This window comes from Coregonus clupeaformis, chromosome 19, assembly GCF_020615455.1.
Source record: "Coregonus clupeaformis isolate EN_2021a chromosome 19, ASM2061545v1, whole genome shotgun sequence".
NCBI classification, from domain to species: Eukaryota; Metazoa; Chordata; class Actinopteri; order Salmoniformes; family Salmonidae; genus Coregonus; species Coregonus clupeaformis.
In genome coordinates this window covers 22,280,412-22,297,899 of record NC_059210.1, presented here as the reverse complement: position 1 = coordinate 22,297,899, position 17,488 = coordinate 22,280,412, and the positions used below count along the sequence as shown (strand labels likewise).

At 41.8% G+C, this 17,488-nt stretch overlaps 1 protein-coding gene across 1 annotated transcript in view; it reads left to right on the top strand.

Annotated features, from left to right (window-relative positions):
* LOC121532103 (integrin alpha-11) overlaps nt 1-17,488 on the top strand; it is a 107,901-nt gene that overhangs the window by 34,238 nt on the left and 56,175 nt on the right. The window contains exons 3-10 of the mRNA XM_041837805.2: nt 11,333-11,442; nt 11,868-11,959; nt 12,064-12,178; nt 12,285-12,412; nt 13,426-13,574; nt 13,838-13,982; nt 14,252-14,417; nt 14,711-14,781. Coding sequence (XP_041693739.1) covers nt 11,333-11,442; nt 11,868-11,959; nt 12,064-12,178; nt 12,285-12,412; nt 13,426-13,574; nt 13,838-13,982; nt 14,252-14,417; nt 14,711-14,781 — 976 coding nt within the window. The remainder of the gene's footprint in view (nt 1-11,332; nt 11,443-11,867; nt 11,960-12,063; nt 12,179-12,284; nt 12,413-13,425; nt 13,575-13,837; nt 13,983-14,251; nt 14,418-14,710; nt 14,782-17,488) is intronic.

The following is a 17,488-nucleotide window of genomic DNA, read 5'->3' as shown; positions in this document are numbered from 1 at the left end:
AGGTGGCAGATGTTTGCAGCGCTGCGTGAATCTGTTTGTTTAATCTGTTTGTTCCTTTGATCTCTGTGTTTGATTTTGGTGTGTGGTTTAGTGGGTGGATTGCAAACTACGGGCAGAACTTAATGCGTAGCTACGCGTTAGCTCTGGATTTCTTTAAACTGTGCCAATGGGAGATCGCATGTACCGGCGTGTTAAAACAAACTTGTTTGCAACCAAAACCTCACAAGAATAAACCAGCAGAGGGGTATACTACAAAGCAAGATCAACAACTTGCCTGAATATTCTGAAATAACTTTAGAATTTTTAGAAAGATAAACTTGAAATGGGCATGGTCTAATTTACTCAACAACCAAACACATATACAGTGCATTAAGAAAGTATTCAGACCCCTTGACTTTTTCCACATTTTGTTACATTACAGCCTTATTCTGAAATTGACTAAATATTTTTTTCTCACTCATCAATCTACACACAATACCCTATAATGACAAAGTGAATACAGCTTTTTAGAAATACCTTATTTACATAAGAATTCAGACCCTTCGCTATGAGACTCAAAATTGAGCTCAGGTGCATCCTGTTTCCATTGATCATCCTTGAGATGTTTCTACAACTTGATTGGAGTCCACCTGTGGTAAATTCAATTGATTAGACAAGATTTGGAAAGGCACACACCTGTCTATATAAGGTCCCACAGTTGACAGTGCATGTCAGAGCAAAAACTAAGCCATGAGGTCGAAGGAATTGTCTGTAGAGCTCCGAGACAGGATTGTGTCGGGGCACAGATCTGGGTAAGGGTACCAAAAAATGTCTGCAGCATTGAAGGTCCCCAAGAACACAGTGGCCTCCATCATTCTTAAATGGAAGAAGTTTGGAACCACCAAGACTCTTCCTAGAGCTGGCCGCCCGGCCAAACCGAGCAATCGGGGAAGAAGGGCCTTGGTCAGTGGCGCAGTGGTCTAAGGCGCCGCATCGCAGTGCTAACTGTGCCACTAGAGATCCTGGTTCGAATCCAGGCTCTGTCGCAGCCGACTCATGGGCGGCGCACAATTGGCCCAGCGTCGTCCAGGGTAGGGGAGGGAATGGCCGGCAGGGATGTAGCTCAGTTGATAGAGCATGGCGTTTGCAATGCCAGAGTTGTGGGTTCGATTCCCACGGGGGGCCAGTATAAAATAAAACATTTAATAAAATAAAAATATGTATTCACTAAACTGTAAATTGCTCTGGATAAGAGCGTCTGCTAAATGACTAAAATGTAATGTAAATGTCAGGGAGGTGATCAAGAACACGATGGTCACTCTGACAGAACTCCAGAGTTCCTCTGTGGAAGTGGGAGAACCTTCCAGAAGGACAACCATCTCTGCAGCACTCCATCAATCAGGCCTTTTTGGTAGAGCGGCCAGACGGAAGACACTCCTCATAAAAGGCACATGACAGCCCGCTTGGAGTTTGCCAAAAGGCACCTAAAGACACTCAGACCATGAGAAACAAGATTATCTAGTCTGATGAAACCAAGATTGAACTCTTTGGCCTGATGGCCAAACGTCACGTCTGGAGGAAACCTGGCACCATCCCTACGGTGAAGCATAGTGGTGGCATTATCATGCTGTGGGGATGTTTTTCAGCGGCAGGGACTGGGTGTCTAGTCAGGATCCTGGGAAAGATGAACGGAGCAAAGTACAGAGAGATCCTTGATGAATATCTTCTCCAGAGCGCTCAGGACCTCAGACTGGGGCGAAGGTTAACCTTCCAACATGACAACGACTCTAAGCACACGGCCAAGACAATGCAGGAGTGGCTTCGGGACAAGTCTCTGAATGTCCTTGAGTGGCCCAGCCAGAGCCCGGACATGAACCCGATCGAACATCTCCGGAGAGACCTGAAAATAGCTGTACAGCGACGCTCCCCATCCAACCTGACAGAGCTTGAGAGGATCTGCAGAGAAGAATGGGAGAAACTCCCCAAATAAAGGTGTGCCAAGCTTGTAGCGTCATACCCAAGAAGACTCGAGGCTGTAATCACTGCCAAAGATGCTTCAACAAAGTACTGAGTAAAGGGTCTGAATACTTATGTAAATGTGAAATTTAATCTTTAATATATGTGCAAATAAATTCCAAAAATCTGTTCTTGCTTTGTCATTATGTGGTATTGTGTGTAAATTGATCAGGGGGGGAAAAAACCAATTTAATCCATTTTAGAATAAGGCTGTAACTTAACAAAATGCGGAAAAAGTCAAGGGGTCTGAATACCTTCCGAATGCACTGTATCTATTTTTAGCTTTCTTAATGAACCAAACCAGAAAATCAACGGTTATTTCTGGTTGTTTGTCAAAGTTACCTGGCTAATTCATTGATCCTACTTTGTAGTAAACCCATCAGTTGAGCTCATGTTGTTATCGTCTCAAACGAGTCTGATACCAGACAGCTGCTTCTAGGTTCTCTACTCCCGCCCCAAAATAAATATTGACCTATCAGGAACATAACAAATTGCAAGGCTGGTAATCAATCTAAAATACTTTTTGTAACTATATAGGATTATGGTTCCTTCAAACAGTTGATCTTAAATGACAACATAATTAGTATGCAATTTGTGTCATTTGAAATAATTTGACGAGACGGATACCCCTTTGCCTCCAGAGCAGCCTGAATTCTTCGGGGCATGGATTCTACAAGTTGGAAATGTTCCACAGGGATGTTGGTGCATGCTGACGTGATGGCATCACGCAGTTGATGCAGATTGGATGGCGGTACACCACCGCCACCAACCTGTACCAATGACACCAGGCAGGATGGGTCCATGGACTCATGCTGCTTATGCCAAATCCTGACTCTGCCATCAGCATGACTCAACAGGAACCGGGGTTCATCGGACCAGGTGATGTTTTTCCACTCCTCAATTGTCCAGTGTTGGTGATCACGTGCCCACTGGAGCCACTTCTTCTTGTTTTTAGCTGATAGGTGTCCAACCCGGTGTGGTTGTCTGCTGCAATAGCCCATCCGTGACAAGGATCGAAGAGTTGTGCGTTCCGAGCTGCCGTTCTGCACACCACTGTTGTACTGCTCCGTTATGTGTCTGTTTGTGGCCCGCCTGTTAGCTTGCACAATTCTTGCCACTCTCCTTCGACCTCCTGTTTTTGCCCACATGACTGCTGCTGACTGGATGTTTTTTGTTTGTCGCACCATTCTCGGGAAACCCTAGACACTGTCGTGTGTGAAAAGCCCACGAGGCCAGCCGTTTCTGAGATACTGGATCCGGCGTGCCTGACATCTACAATCATACCACGCTCAAAGTCACTTAGGTCACTCGTTTACTGGCCGGTGAGTGTAGATTATAATCTAGCCCCTATATTAAATCAGTCTCGACTGGCTTGATTTAGTTACACATTTTAGATGTGGACAGTTCAGGGTTATTTTCTATTCCCGTCTTAATAAGAAATTACCATACTGTAATACTGTAATGGATTACATACTGTTAATGGATGACATAAATTGGAAATGCAAAACTAAGTACACCAACATGGGTTTTCCATTCATAAAATGGGTTAGTGTAAATTGCCTCGGGTAAACTAGGAAATACCGTAAAACTTCAATTAAACGCTGAGTCTCCAATAGCCGCCTGTTCCTTTTAATAGCCGGCAACAGCAAAATAAACACCTGTTTCAAATAAACGCTGCGTCTAAATGAATTGTTTACGAGGTTACCATGAATTACCATGAATTGTTTACTAGGTTTAATGCGTGATTTGTTACATTGCTTGCCAGTTAGCTAGCAGTTCTCAGCTGCTAACAGCAGAGTGTGTCAACACACTTCATTACTCTTCTGCAATAAAATCTTGTACACCCAAGTACTTCTCTGCAGCTGCCAGAACAACATCTACAGTGGCTTGTGAAAGTATTCACCACCTTGGCATTTTTCCTGGAATTAAAATTGATTTTTGGGGGGTGTGTATCATTTGATTTACACAACATGCCCACCACTTTGAAGATGCAAAATATTTTCTATTGTGAAACAAACAAGAAATAAGACAAAAAAACAGAAAACTTGAGAGTGCATAACTCTCATAACTCCCCTTTTGTAGCAATTACAGCTGCAAGTCTCTTGGGGTATGTCTCTATAAGCTTGGCACATCTAGCCACTGGGATTTTTGCCCATTCTTCAAGCCAAATCTGCTCCAGCTCCTTCAAGTTGGATGGGTTCCGCTGGTGTACAGCAATCTTTAAGTCATACCACAGATTCTCAATTGGATTGAGGTCTGGGCTTTGACTAGGCCATTCCAATACATTTAAATGTTTCCCCTTAAACCACTCGAGTGTTGCTTTAGCAGTATGCTTAGGGTCATTGTTCTGCTGGAAGGTGAACCTCTGTCCCAGTCTCAAATCTCTGGAAGACTGAAACAGGTTTCCCTTAAGAAATTCCCTGTATTTAGCGCCATCCATCATTCCTTCAATTCTGAACAGTTTCCCAGTCCCTGCCGATGAAAAACATCCCCACAGCATGATGCTGCCACCACCATGCTTCACTGTGGGGATGGTGTTCTCGGGGTGATGAGAGGTGTTGGGTTTGTGCCAGACATTTTCCTTGATGGCCAAAAAGCTCAATTTTAGTCTCATCTGACCAGAGTACCTTCTTCCATATGTTTGGGGAGCCTCCCACATGCCTTTTGGCGAACACCAAATGTGCTTGCTTATTTTATTCTTAAAGCAATGGCTTTTTTCTGGCCACTCTTCCGTAAAGCCCAGCTCTGTGGAGTGTATGGCTTAAAGTGGTCCTATGGACAGATACTCCAATCTCCGCTGTGGAGCTTTGCAGCTCCTTCAGGGTTTTCTTTGGTCTCTTTGTTGCCTCTCTGATTAATGCCCTCCTTCCCTGCTCCGTGAGTTTTGGTGGGCGGCCCTCTCTTGGCAGGTTTGTTGTGGTGCCATATTCTTTCAATTTTTTAATAATGGATTTAATGGTGCTCTGTGGGATGTTCAAAGTTTCTGATATTTGTTTATAATCCAACCTTGATCTGTACTTCTCCACAACTTTGTCCCTGACCTGTTTGGAGAGCTCCTTGCTTAGTGGTGTTGCAGACTCTGGGGCCTTTCAGAACAAGTGTATATATACTGAGATCATGTGACACTTAAATTGCACACAGGTGGACTTTATTTCACTAATTATGTGACTTCTGAAGGTAATTGGTTGCACCAGATCTTATTTAGGGGATTCATAGGAAAGGGGGGGAATAGATATGCACGCACCACTTTTCCGTTATTTATTTTTTAGAATTTTTTGAAACAAGTAATTTTTTTAATTTCACTTCACCAATTTGGAATATTTTGTGTATGTCCATTACATGAAATCCAAATAAAAATCCATTTAAATTACAGGTTGTAATGCAAAAAAAAAAAGGAAAAACGCCAAAGGGGATGAATACTTTTGTAAGCACTGTATTTTCTGTGATTTACATTCCATTTCTGCTGTACAATTGTTATCCATGGCTATGAATGCTAAGAAACCAACCTTACTGAAGCACGTTATTCCTATCACTCTCTATTGGCCTCGGCCTACTCACAGGCATCCTCTTAGGATCCCTCGCCCTGGACACATCATCTGCTTAGTCTGCTCAATGATTAGGTTTAATTTATACCGAAGATAATACCCTGTAGAGGGCGATTTCTTTTTGACAGACTTTGGCAGCAATCAGGACATCAATTAACACCGACATTAGGTTTAGGTAGCGGTACAACGGTGGCCAATGATGGTTGCAATTGACATCAGCTGTGCGGGTGATTTTAGCGCGTTTTGATAGTTTAACGAGAGATTACCTTGTGTTAAGCTGCGTTCGTAACCAAGTGGGAGGTGGGAATTTACCAGTTGTGAAGTCGTTAATACCAGTTGGATGCATTCACATGCTTTGAACTCGTTGAGAAACGCTGATTAGCTAATAGCCAACAACCTGCGTAAACCAGCAACTAAAAGTACAGCTATCATGCTTGTAAACAAATTATAGTGTTCAAAAACAATATTAATACCACAGAGCTGTGAACTACTCACACTGTGTGAGTGGAACGTATGGGGGGAATACGGATTCACTACTGTAGCCTGAGGTTTGGGATGTGGTTTTCCATTACTCCCCAGCCCATTTGATCTGAATGTGAAATAAATTAGCTGATTGCGGGTTAGGGCTTCTTTGGTATGGCATCAAACTCCAACGTGGTTCAGGCATTTCCCAGCACCATTTTGCCCAAGGCCCCATGCTGTTACGTTTACATCCATTTAGCACTATTACCCTCTCCTTTTGACACTCTCATGGCTCGGTTCTGACTTTAATAACAGGCTCACCGCTGATCGTTTTAGCAGCTCCTCTGGAAATTGTCTGGAATGCCAGTAGATAAGGCCTTCTTGTCTCTGGCTGTCATAGGTTTAATTGCCACTCCAGGAGACTCCATCTTATGTTTGTAATAACGGTAATATTGCCCCGTGTAGCTCAGTTGGTAGAGCATGGCGCTTGCAACGCCAGGGTTGTGGGTTCGATTCCCACGGGGGGCCAGTGTGAAAATGTATGCACTCACTAACTGATAGTCGCTCTCTATAAGAGCGTCTGCTAAATGACTAAAATGTTAAATAGTAAAAGCCTGAGGTTGACAGGGCAAATGGCCTCCATGCTTCTCACAGAATAATTAATACTTTACCCCGCTGTCTATTCTCTCTTGTTGACATAGAAAATATCTGCCATCATCCATTGCTGTTTTTGTCATTCCAGGCTCTATTACAATTTGTCTTTCTTTGATTCCTCGCATCCTATCTCCTTGCGTCAGTCCAAAGTCTAAGAAGTTTAAGAAGAAGGCGAGGAGAGAGGATGTGAGGATTTAAGGAAAGATTCATTGAGAAAGAGTCTCGGACACCCTAACCTGCTAAAAAAAAAAACATAGACCAGCATAGGCTGGTGCAGCATAGGTGCTGGTTTTGCTGGTGACCAGCCTTCGCTGTGTTTTCGTGGTGACTTCATTATGTTTTCGTGGTGCCTTCGGTGTGTTTTCGTGGTGACCAGCCTTTGCTGTGTTTTCGTGGTGACCAGACTTCGCTGTGTTTTGCTGATGACCAGCCTACGCTGTGTTTTTGCTGGTGACCAGTCTTAGCTGGGTTTTGGACACTGGTGAACAGCTTTCGTCACCAGCAAAACCAGCATCAAGGCACATCATGCTGGCTTGCAAATTCCTATCGGAATCCAGCCAGAGTGGGGATATCCAACAATTGGAACTTTTCTTCACCCACAATATGCATTCAGAATGACTGCCAGGGTTAGAAGAAGAATACATTAGACTACCCAAACCATCTAAAGTGGAACAACCATTTCAGCAACGGGTGCAATAAGCCCAACTAACAGATTGGATTAGTTTAGAAAAATGTATGTTATTTATCTTTGTGTAGTTTAAGATTCATTAATCAATAAATTCAACAACACAACACACACAAATGATATTGAAACAAGCAATTCTACAAATCAACTGCAATAGAGCATGCTAGGAAAAGGATCATAATGGGCGTGATCATTTGTTTAGTTGAATTCCCATTAGCTTTTGCAGAAGCAGCAGCCACGCATCCTGGGGTCCACAAAAAACATAAAACATGACAAAAAACAAAACACTGCTACACTGTTTGTTTGAGTAATTGGAGATGGAAGGGAGTTCCAATGCGATCATGGCTCTGTATAAAACTGTGTGTTGTGGGGAATTTGTTTTGGACTTGGGGACTGTGAAGAGACCCCTCGTGACATGTCTTGTGGGGTATGTATGGGGGTCTGGGCTGAATGTTAATTTGATTATGCAGACAATCTGGAATTTTCCTCACAGTAATATTTCTCATAGAAACTGCATGTTGTTGATGTTAGTTCTGTATGTGCAGAACTGCTGCTCTGTTTTGTGACAGCTGCAGCTTTGCTGGGTCTTTCTTTGCTGCACTTGACCATATTACCAGACAGTAATCAAGATGGAACAAGACCAGAGCCTGAAAGCTAGTAGAACATATATTTTTATAACAGACATACCCCTCCCCATCTTAACAACAACTTTGTCAGTATGACTTGCCCATGATAACTGGCCATCCAATGTTATACCTAGGAGTTTAGCTTCCTCAACTTGTTCAATAGTCACACCCTTTATGTACAACTGCAGTTTAGGTCTTAAAGAATGCTTTTAGTTTGACATCTATTAAAGACCAGTTTATTATTAAATCACCCATTCTGATACTAACTGTAACTCCTTATTTAGAATATATTTGAACTCACTGGCTTTGAGTGTGACATGTAGAGTGTGGAATCATCCGCATACATAGTCATTCTAGCTTCGTGTAAGACCAGTAGCAAATCATTTGTAAAAATAAAGAATAGTAACGGCCCAAGGCAACTGCCCTGAGGGACACCGCACTGTACATATCTGATGTTAGAGAAGCTTCCATTGAAGAACACTCTCTGGGTTCTATTGGATAAATAACTCTCCAACCATGTGATGGCAGGTGATGTAAAGCCATAGCAAGTGAGTTTTTTCAATAACAATGTATGATCAATAACATCTAAGACTGCACTGAAATCTAACAATACAGCTCCAACTATCATCTTATTATCCATTTCTTTTAACCATGCATCAGTCATCTGAGTCAGTGCAGTACAAGTAGAGTGCCATTCTCTATATGCATGCTCAAAGTCAGTACTTAACTTGGTCAAACACAAACAGGCAGCAAACTGATTGAGCGGGTGTTAGAGCCAGCAAAGGGTGCTTTACTATTTTTAGGCAGTGGAATTACTTTAGCTTCCTTCCACACCTGTAGACACACACTCCTTTAGGGTTTGGTTAAAGATAGGGGTGGCAACACAGTCTGCTACCATTCTCCATAGTTTCCCATCAAGGTATACATGGTGACTTATCATTAACTAACTTGACCAAATTCACACTAACTTGACCAATTTCAAAACAGCAATCCTTCTCTTTAATTATTAGATATTTTATGCAAAAATATGATGGTTCACGGTTCAGTGTTGTCATTTCCCTTCTGAGTTATTCCATTTTAATAGTCATTGAAATTATTGGCAATATCGAAAGGTTTTGTTATAAATGACCCACCAACTTCAATGAACTGAGATTAATTGGGTTTTCTGCCCACAATATCATTTAAGGTACTCCAAAGTATTTTTCCATTGTGTTTTATGTCATTTATCTTTGTTTGGTAATATAATTTATTCTTCTTTTTGTTAAATTAAGTCACAACATTTCTCAATCTACAGTGTGTCAACCAATCAGCTGAACAGCCTGTCTTGTTTGCCACCTCTTTTGCATCATTTCTTTGACAATTTTTAAAAAATTTCAATTCATCATCAATCCAGGGGGCTCCAACAGATCTCACAGTTACTTTCTTAACAAGTGCATGCTTGTCAACAATTGGCATAAATAATTGTACAAATACTTCCAGTGCTGCATCTGGATTCACTTCCTCATACACATCAGACCTACATACATTTTTTACATCTTCAACAGAATAATCCTGAGAAAACATTTTTTATGATCTCTTATAAATTACTTTAGTCCCAACCTTTGGCACTTCCACTTCCCTTGTTATTGGCACTGTGTTATGGTCACTACTGCCAATGGAAACTGATATTGCTTTTGAGCAAAGCTCTGCAGCATTAGCGAAGATATGATCAATACAAGTGGATGTCACAGATCCAACACTATTGGTATGCACACTAGTTGGTTGAGTGATAACCTGGGTATTATAACAGGCATTAGTCACAGTTAGAAGCTTCCTCTTGAGAGGACAGCTAGTTGCTAACCAGTCAATGTTCAGGTCACCCAGGAAAATAGACCTCTCTGTTAACATCACATACATTATCAAGCATTGCACACATATTATCCAAATACTGACTGTTAGCACTTGGTGGCCTATAGCAGCACCCCAAGAGAAGAAGATTTAGATGAGGAAGCTGAACTTGCAACCACAACACTTCAACAACATTTGACATGAGATCTCTCTAAGCTTTACAGGAATATGGCTCTGAACCTACTGTATACAGCAACACCTCCCCCATAGGCATTCCTGTATTTTCTGTAGATGTTAAATCCCTGTATTGCTACTGCTGTATCATCAAAGGAATCTTGTCATTAAACCTCAGGAACTTGATCACTATCGACCTGAGTCTGTCACCTGGGCTGGTTACATGTTTTCCACCTCAATCTTCGTATTATCAATCGGCAGCTTTTCAGTGACAATTTTTCTTACTTTCTCCCCAGACTCAGCCCAGTTCTCATGTGAAGACTCTGGTATGCCATCCACAACAATATCATTCCTCCTGGATTGTCCCTCTAGTCTGTTTTCCCAGTCATTGTTAATAATTATTCACAGACAGTGCTGATATCATCTCGAGAGGACTTGTTGTCATCTTGCTGCAAGTCTATTTTAGGACATCCACCTCTCCCTGGGAGAACTGCAAACTCTTAAGGTCCTGGACCTCTCTGGTCAGATGGTCCATACTTTTGTTAGTTGAGTCCATCAGTATTAGGACAAAGCTCTTGAAGCAATTTTCCTGTTGTTGTAACAACTGCTTGTAGAACCCCTTTTGTTGTTTATCTGTGATAGAGAAACACTGTCCTTTGGCTTTGGATGCCATGGTAGCAATGTAGGCTAACACTTGGTACTCCACGCAGTTCCAGACAAGGCAGGTCGCAGGGCAGATTTAAACAGCCACAAACAGCAGGGATTTAGACAGCTACAAGCCTGGGACAATTCACGGTCTCAGCCACAAGGGTTCAACCTGTCAATGAAACCTTGCTAACTTGATAGCTAGTTATCAGCTAAGCTAGCTGCTACGCCAATCAGCACTTCAAACTGTATGGTCTGTTTTTGTTCCAGTACATTCCAATACACGGTGTCACATTACATTCTAATGAGCCATCTTAGAAATGCTGAGAAAGCATTACCAGCTAGACCAAAGCATGACCAGCTAGACCATGCTGGACCAGCATGGACCAGCTTGATCACCAGCATACCAGCATCACCAGCACAAGCTGGTATGTATCCAAAACACAGTGAAGGGTGGTCACCAGTGTCCTACACACAGCGAAGGCTGGTCATCAGTGTCCAAAACAGTGAAGGCTGGTCACCAGCCAAACCAGCGTAACCAGCTAGACCATGCTGGTCAAAGCAGCTCGACCAGCATCCGGCCAGCACTGATCAGCATAGAGCAGTAACGAAATTTGAAATTTATGCTGGGCTATGCTGTTTTTTTCAGCAGGGTATTCTCTCTTTTTGACATAGAAATTAAGATCAGTTCTCATCCTTTGCTGTTTTTGTCATTCCAGGCTACTCGTTGGAGCTCCCTTTGAAACCAGTGGCCAATACCAGACAGGCGATATATACAAATGCCCGATGGACACCAGTGCCAACACCAACTGCACTAGACTCAACCTAGGTATGACTGAATGAGATAGATAGATTCCATACTGAACTTTTCTCCCCCAAATCACAGCACACCTTCGCATACTTCACAGAATATGATTCCCTCCAGAAGCTGGCTCTCCGACCAGGTGTTTCGTTGGATGAGAAACACCTGGCAGCACCGTGTGGTGTAGATTGAGATCTCACATTGTTGACTCAAGTCCAACTCATGCAGAGGAAACTCTACACCCTGATATGCCCAGTGGGAGTTATGCATGATGGACAGTTACAGTATGAATTCCCCATATAGGCCTCCCGATGATGCATTAAACATAGTATCATAGCATCAGCTTGACTTTGTGATTTCATTGATATTTTTGAATTAGTCTAATGTTGTTGTTCATTCAATGCAATCTTTTAAATTTTGTTTCTCTGTCTGCTTTCATTCGTTCCTTCAAGGAAAGGTATCCCTGAACAATGTGTCAGAGCGCAAGGATAAGATGAGGCTGGGCATGACACTGACCTCCAACCCTAAGGACAACAGCTTTGTGGTGGGTGTCAATTAATGTTGACTGTTGAAAATATTGAATTGAGATTTACTGTGGTCTGTGCTAAACCAAATTGAAGGTGGTTCATCAATGGCTTTGTGTTCCAGACATGTGGTCCTCTGTGGTCGTACGAATGTGGGAGCTCCTACTACAGCACAGGCATCTGCTCCAGGGTTAACGAAAGCTTCAAGTTCTCCAAAACCATCTCGCCGGCCTTCCAGAGTAAAGAAATCTACGTCTCACACACATTCACTCACATACACCTCATAAGACCATGGCTTCCCGGAGTTACTGACTGTTACTGACTGTTTCCCATTACTTCTTCCAGGGTGCGAGACCTACATGGACATAATGATTGTTCTGGACGGGTCCAACTCCATCTACCCCTGGTACGAGGTGCGGGACTTCCTCATCAACATTCTGCAGAAGTTCTACATTGGGCCAGGTCAGATCCAGGTGTGTTATCTGAAATTCTGATCTGATTCTGATAGGCAGTATGTGTATACACCTGAATGGGTATTATTCTGTGCTTCATGCAGTGTGCCAGTGAGTGTATAGTCAGGTCCAAAATTATTGGCACCCTTGGTAAAGATGAGCAAAAAAGACTATAAAATAAATAATACAAATACTGAGCTATATTTTATTGTATTGTATGCAACAACAAAAAATTGTCAGAAAAAGAGATTTTGTTTAACAATTAATTTCAATACTTCAGCACTCTCAATACGGCACTGAGCCTCTTAGATAACACATCTGCATTTTTGCCAAACACCTGGTTGCCTCTGCCAGGAGGCTGAAACCCCAAGCACACATCAAAATCCACAAAGAAGTGGTTAATTGACCACAAAATCTACGTATTTGCAATGGCCATCTTAGTCTCCAATTGAACCCCATTGAAAACCTGTGGTTTGAATTGATGAGGGTCCGTAAGCACAGACGAAGGATATCAAGGATCTGGAAAGATTCTGTTCAGAGGAATGGTCTAAGATCCCTCCCAATGTGTTCCCCAATCTCATAAAACATTTTAGAAAAAGGCTCAGTGTCGTTATCCTCGCAAGGGAAGGGCACTGGAGAATTGAAAACAGGGGTGCCAATAAACAGGGATCCCTATCTTTTTTATATATATTTGTATTACTTGTTAAACAAAATCTATTTCTCTGAGAAATGTTATTAGTATAAAATAATAGAATTTCCAAAATAATTTGCATACAATATAGCTCATCATTTGTATTTTTATTTCATATAGTCTTTTTTTATCATCTTTATAAAGGATGCCAAAAATGGTGGACCTGACTGTATATGTGGGAGCCAGTATCTCTACGTTCTATGTGGAAGTTGTACCCACAGGCACAGATCTAGGATCATCTTTATCTTCCTCAAATCCTAACCTTAACCATCAATGGGGAAAATACGTTGCTGACTTTAGATCAGCACCCAGGGGCAAGTGAATCATAATCCTATCTCTACAGGTAGGAGTGGTGCAGTATGGGTCGAGGGTGGTCCATGAGTTCACCCTGAATGACTTTCGCTCCGTGGAGGAGGTGGTAGAAGCAGCCAAGACCATCAACCAACGAGGAGGGGAGGAGACACGCACAGCCCTGGGCATCAATGTGGCACGGTATGGTGAGCTGGTCCACACTGGCCATAACCCTCATCCTAATCCCAAATTTCTCAGTATCATTTTCCATAGTATTGCCTTCCGAACAGGGAGCAAAATAAAGCACTTTGTTGCTGAATTGTTGCTGAATTGGTTGTGCAGTGTGTTGAGGTAAAGGCTAAGTTGCTAATACTGTTTATCCATAATGATTGAATGGCTAACTACCCGGTAGTTACTCATAAGGGTTAATGAGTTGGCTGAGAAAACACTTTATTCGCTCAAAGGACGGAGGGATTTAAACGGGGAGGTCGGAAAGGGGCTAAAAAAGTGATGCTCGTGATCACGGACGGTGAATCCCACGACAGCCCTGACCTGCAGAAGGCCATGGAGGACAGCAAGGCGGACAACATCACCACGTATGCCATCGCTGTGAGTCAGTCTGTCCCTTTTTATATTCCCCTGGAACACAGTAATCCCATCCTCTGTTCCTTCTACCACATACTGGCCTATCACTTACATGTTATATCGTTTCCATATCCTGTGCTTGAATTGATATTACTATATGATATTTCTTGTGCATCTGCCTACTCTTCTATCAATGTTCTATAGTATTTCCAGATCATGTGCCTAGTATTCTTTTGACGTTTTATGGTATTTCCAGATCCTCTGTTTGGTAATGACATTGAATGTACCACCAGGTATTGGGCTACTACAATCGGCGTGGGATAAACCCAGAGGCCTTCTTGAAAGAGATCAAGTATATCGCCAGTGATCCTGACGACAAACACTTCTTCAACGTGACTGATGAGTCGGCGCTAAAGGACATAGTGGACGCCCTGGGAGAGAGGATCTTCAGTCTAGAGGGTATTCTCCTTTAAGGAGCCTTTGGTTTCACTGATCAAGTGTTCAAGGGATTGTAATCTCAGAAACAGAACCCAGAAATAAATCTTGCATGTATTAGCTAGCTAGCTCCGTTTACTTCTGGGGGTGGACGTGGCTGAATTTGAACAGCGTTTAACGTCTCTAGAGATTGATGGAATTGTGAAGTTTGTAATGGTGGTACTAGAGAACAGTTCTGGAGGACTCCATTGTAGCAGACTGTGATGATTATTATAATGAAGTGTGTAGACTAACTGTCTCTTCACTGTTTTCCACAGGAATGAACCCCAACGGGACAGGGTTCGGTCTGCAGATGTCTCAGGCAGGCTTCTCATCACACATAGTGGAGGTGAGTCTCTGAAATAAGTCACCACATGAGTCTAACCTGGGATCTGATTTTATACTCACTAACTGACTCTCATTCTCACACTTTATTGGAATAGACAAGTGGTTTGACAGGTTCTTCATTCCAAAAAAGATGGGTGTGTAAAGGGCTGTTACGGTGACCGTATTAACACCACACCTGCGGTAACGAGTCATGACCTCAGTCAAGTTCCACGTGACTGTTGAGTCACTGTAACTAGGCTATCAATTACACAGCAAACTATCAGCATACTGTATATTTAGCGATCTAGCTAATGCATTTTGAGTTTCCACTTCCTCAGATGGTGTATTAGCCAAATACATACACTACCGGTCAAAGGTTTTAGAACACCTACTCGTTCAAGGGTTTTCTTTATTTTTACTATGTTTTACATTGTAGAATAATAGTGAAGACATCAAAATTATGAAATAATACATATGGAATCATGTAGTAACCAAAAAAGTGTTAAACAAATCAAAATATATTTTATATTTGAGATTCTTCAAATAGCCACCCTTTGCCTTGATGACAGCTTTGCACACTCTTGGCATTCTCTCAACCAGCTTCACCTGGAATGCTTTTCCAACAGTCTTGAAGGAGTTCCCACATATGCTGAGCACTTGTTGGCTGCTTTTCCTTCACTCTGCGGTCCGACTCATCCCAAACCATCTCAATTTGGTTGAGGTCGGGGGATTGTGGAGGCCAGGTCATCTGATGCAGCACTCCATCACTCTCCTTCTTGGTAAAATAGCCCTTACAAAGCCTGGAGGTGTGTTGCGTCATTGTCCTGTTGAAAAACAAATGATAGTCCCACTAAGCCCAAACCAGAGGGGATGGCGTATCGCTGCAGAATGCTGTGGTAGCCTTGCTGGTTAAGTGTGACTTGAATTCTAAATAAATCACAGACAGTGTCACCAGCAAAGCAACCCACAATATAACACCTCCTCCTCCATGCTTTACAGTGGGAAATACACATGTGGAGATCATCCGTTCACCCACACCGCGTCTCACAAAGATCTCCAATTTGGACTCCAGACCATAGGACAAATTTCCACCGGTCTAATGTCCATTGCTCGTGTTTCTTGGCCCAAGCAATTCTCTTCTTATTATTGGTGTCCTTTAGTAGTGGTTTATTTGCAGTAATTCGACCATGAAGGCCTAATGCACACAGTCTCCTCTGAACAGTTGATGTTGAGATGTGTCTGTTACTTGAACTCTGTGAAGCATTTATTTGGGCTGCAATTTCTGAGGCTGGTAACTCTAATGAACTTATCCTCTGCAGCAGAGGTTACTCTGGGTCTTCCATTCCTGTGGTGGTCCTCAGGAGAGCCGGTTTCATCATAGCGCTTGATGGTTTTTGCGACTGCACTTGAAGAAACGTTCAAAGTTCTTGAAATGTTCCGTATTGACTGACCTTCATGTCTTAAAGTAATGATGGACTGTCGTTTCTCTTTGCTTATTTGAGCTGTTCTTGCCATAACATGGACTTGGTCTTTTACCAAATAGGGCTATCTTCTGTATACCCCTCCTACCTTGTCACAACACAACTGATTGGCTCAAACCCATTAAGAAGGAAAGAAATTCCACAAATTAACTTTTAAGAAGGCACACCTGTTAATTGAAATGCATTCCAAGTGACTACCTCATGAAGCTGGTTGAGAGAATGCCAAAAGTGTGTAAAGCTGTCATCAAGGCAAGGGGTGGCTATTTGAAGAATCTCAAATATAACATATATTTTGAATTGTTTAACACTTTTTTGGGTTACTACATGATTCCATATGTGTTATTTCATAGTTTTGATGTCTTCACTATTATTCTACAATGTAGAAAATAGTAAAAATAAAGAAAAACCCTTGAATGAGTAGGTGTTCTAAAACTTTGGACCGGTAGTGTATTTTATATATTTTACCAATAAGATGTACCTTCTGTTGGTGCGTGCAAATGCGAGTGCATATGTCATTTCAACTGAACATTGTGGTTCCATTAAGGAAGAATAAAATAAAATACAATTCATTGGTCACATACACATGGTTAGCAGATGTTATTGCGAGTGTAGCGAAATGCTTGTGCTTCTAGTTCCGACAGTGCAGCAATATCTAGCAAGTAATATCTAACAGTTCCACAACAAAAACCTAATACACACAAATCTAAGTAAAGGAATGGAATAAGAATATATAAATATATGGATGAGAAAACAAATAAATCTTATTCATATTGAATTGTCGGGAGCTGGTAATTCTTCCAACACATTTATAACGTTCGTATTTTATCAACACTGTCGAGTACATGCATATTAAGGCTAAAATATCGTTCAGATTAATATAATAATTATTTAATGTGATGTATAATGACATAGGGTAAAGAAAACTACATTTACCATAGCACCCTCTTGAACTGACCTATATTTTCCTGCATTCTTTAGCACTGAGTGGACCCAGGTATTTGTTTAGTTAGAACGCAGGTGAAATCTATTAAAACACAGATTTTGATAGGAGTTAGAGGTCCCGTTATGAAATGGATCCAGAGCTTCCCACCCGTACCTGATATACACTATACAGTGCATTCGGAAAGTATTCAGACCTTGACTTTTTCCACATTTTGTTACATTACAACCTTATTCTAAAATGGATTAAATTGTTAATGATATGGTAATACAAAATGTAAGTTTACACACTCCCAGGAATTTCATATA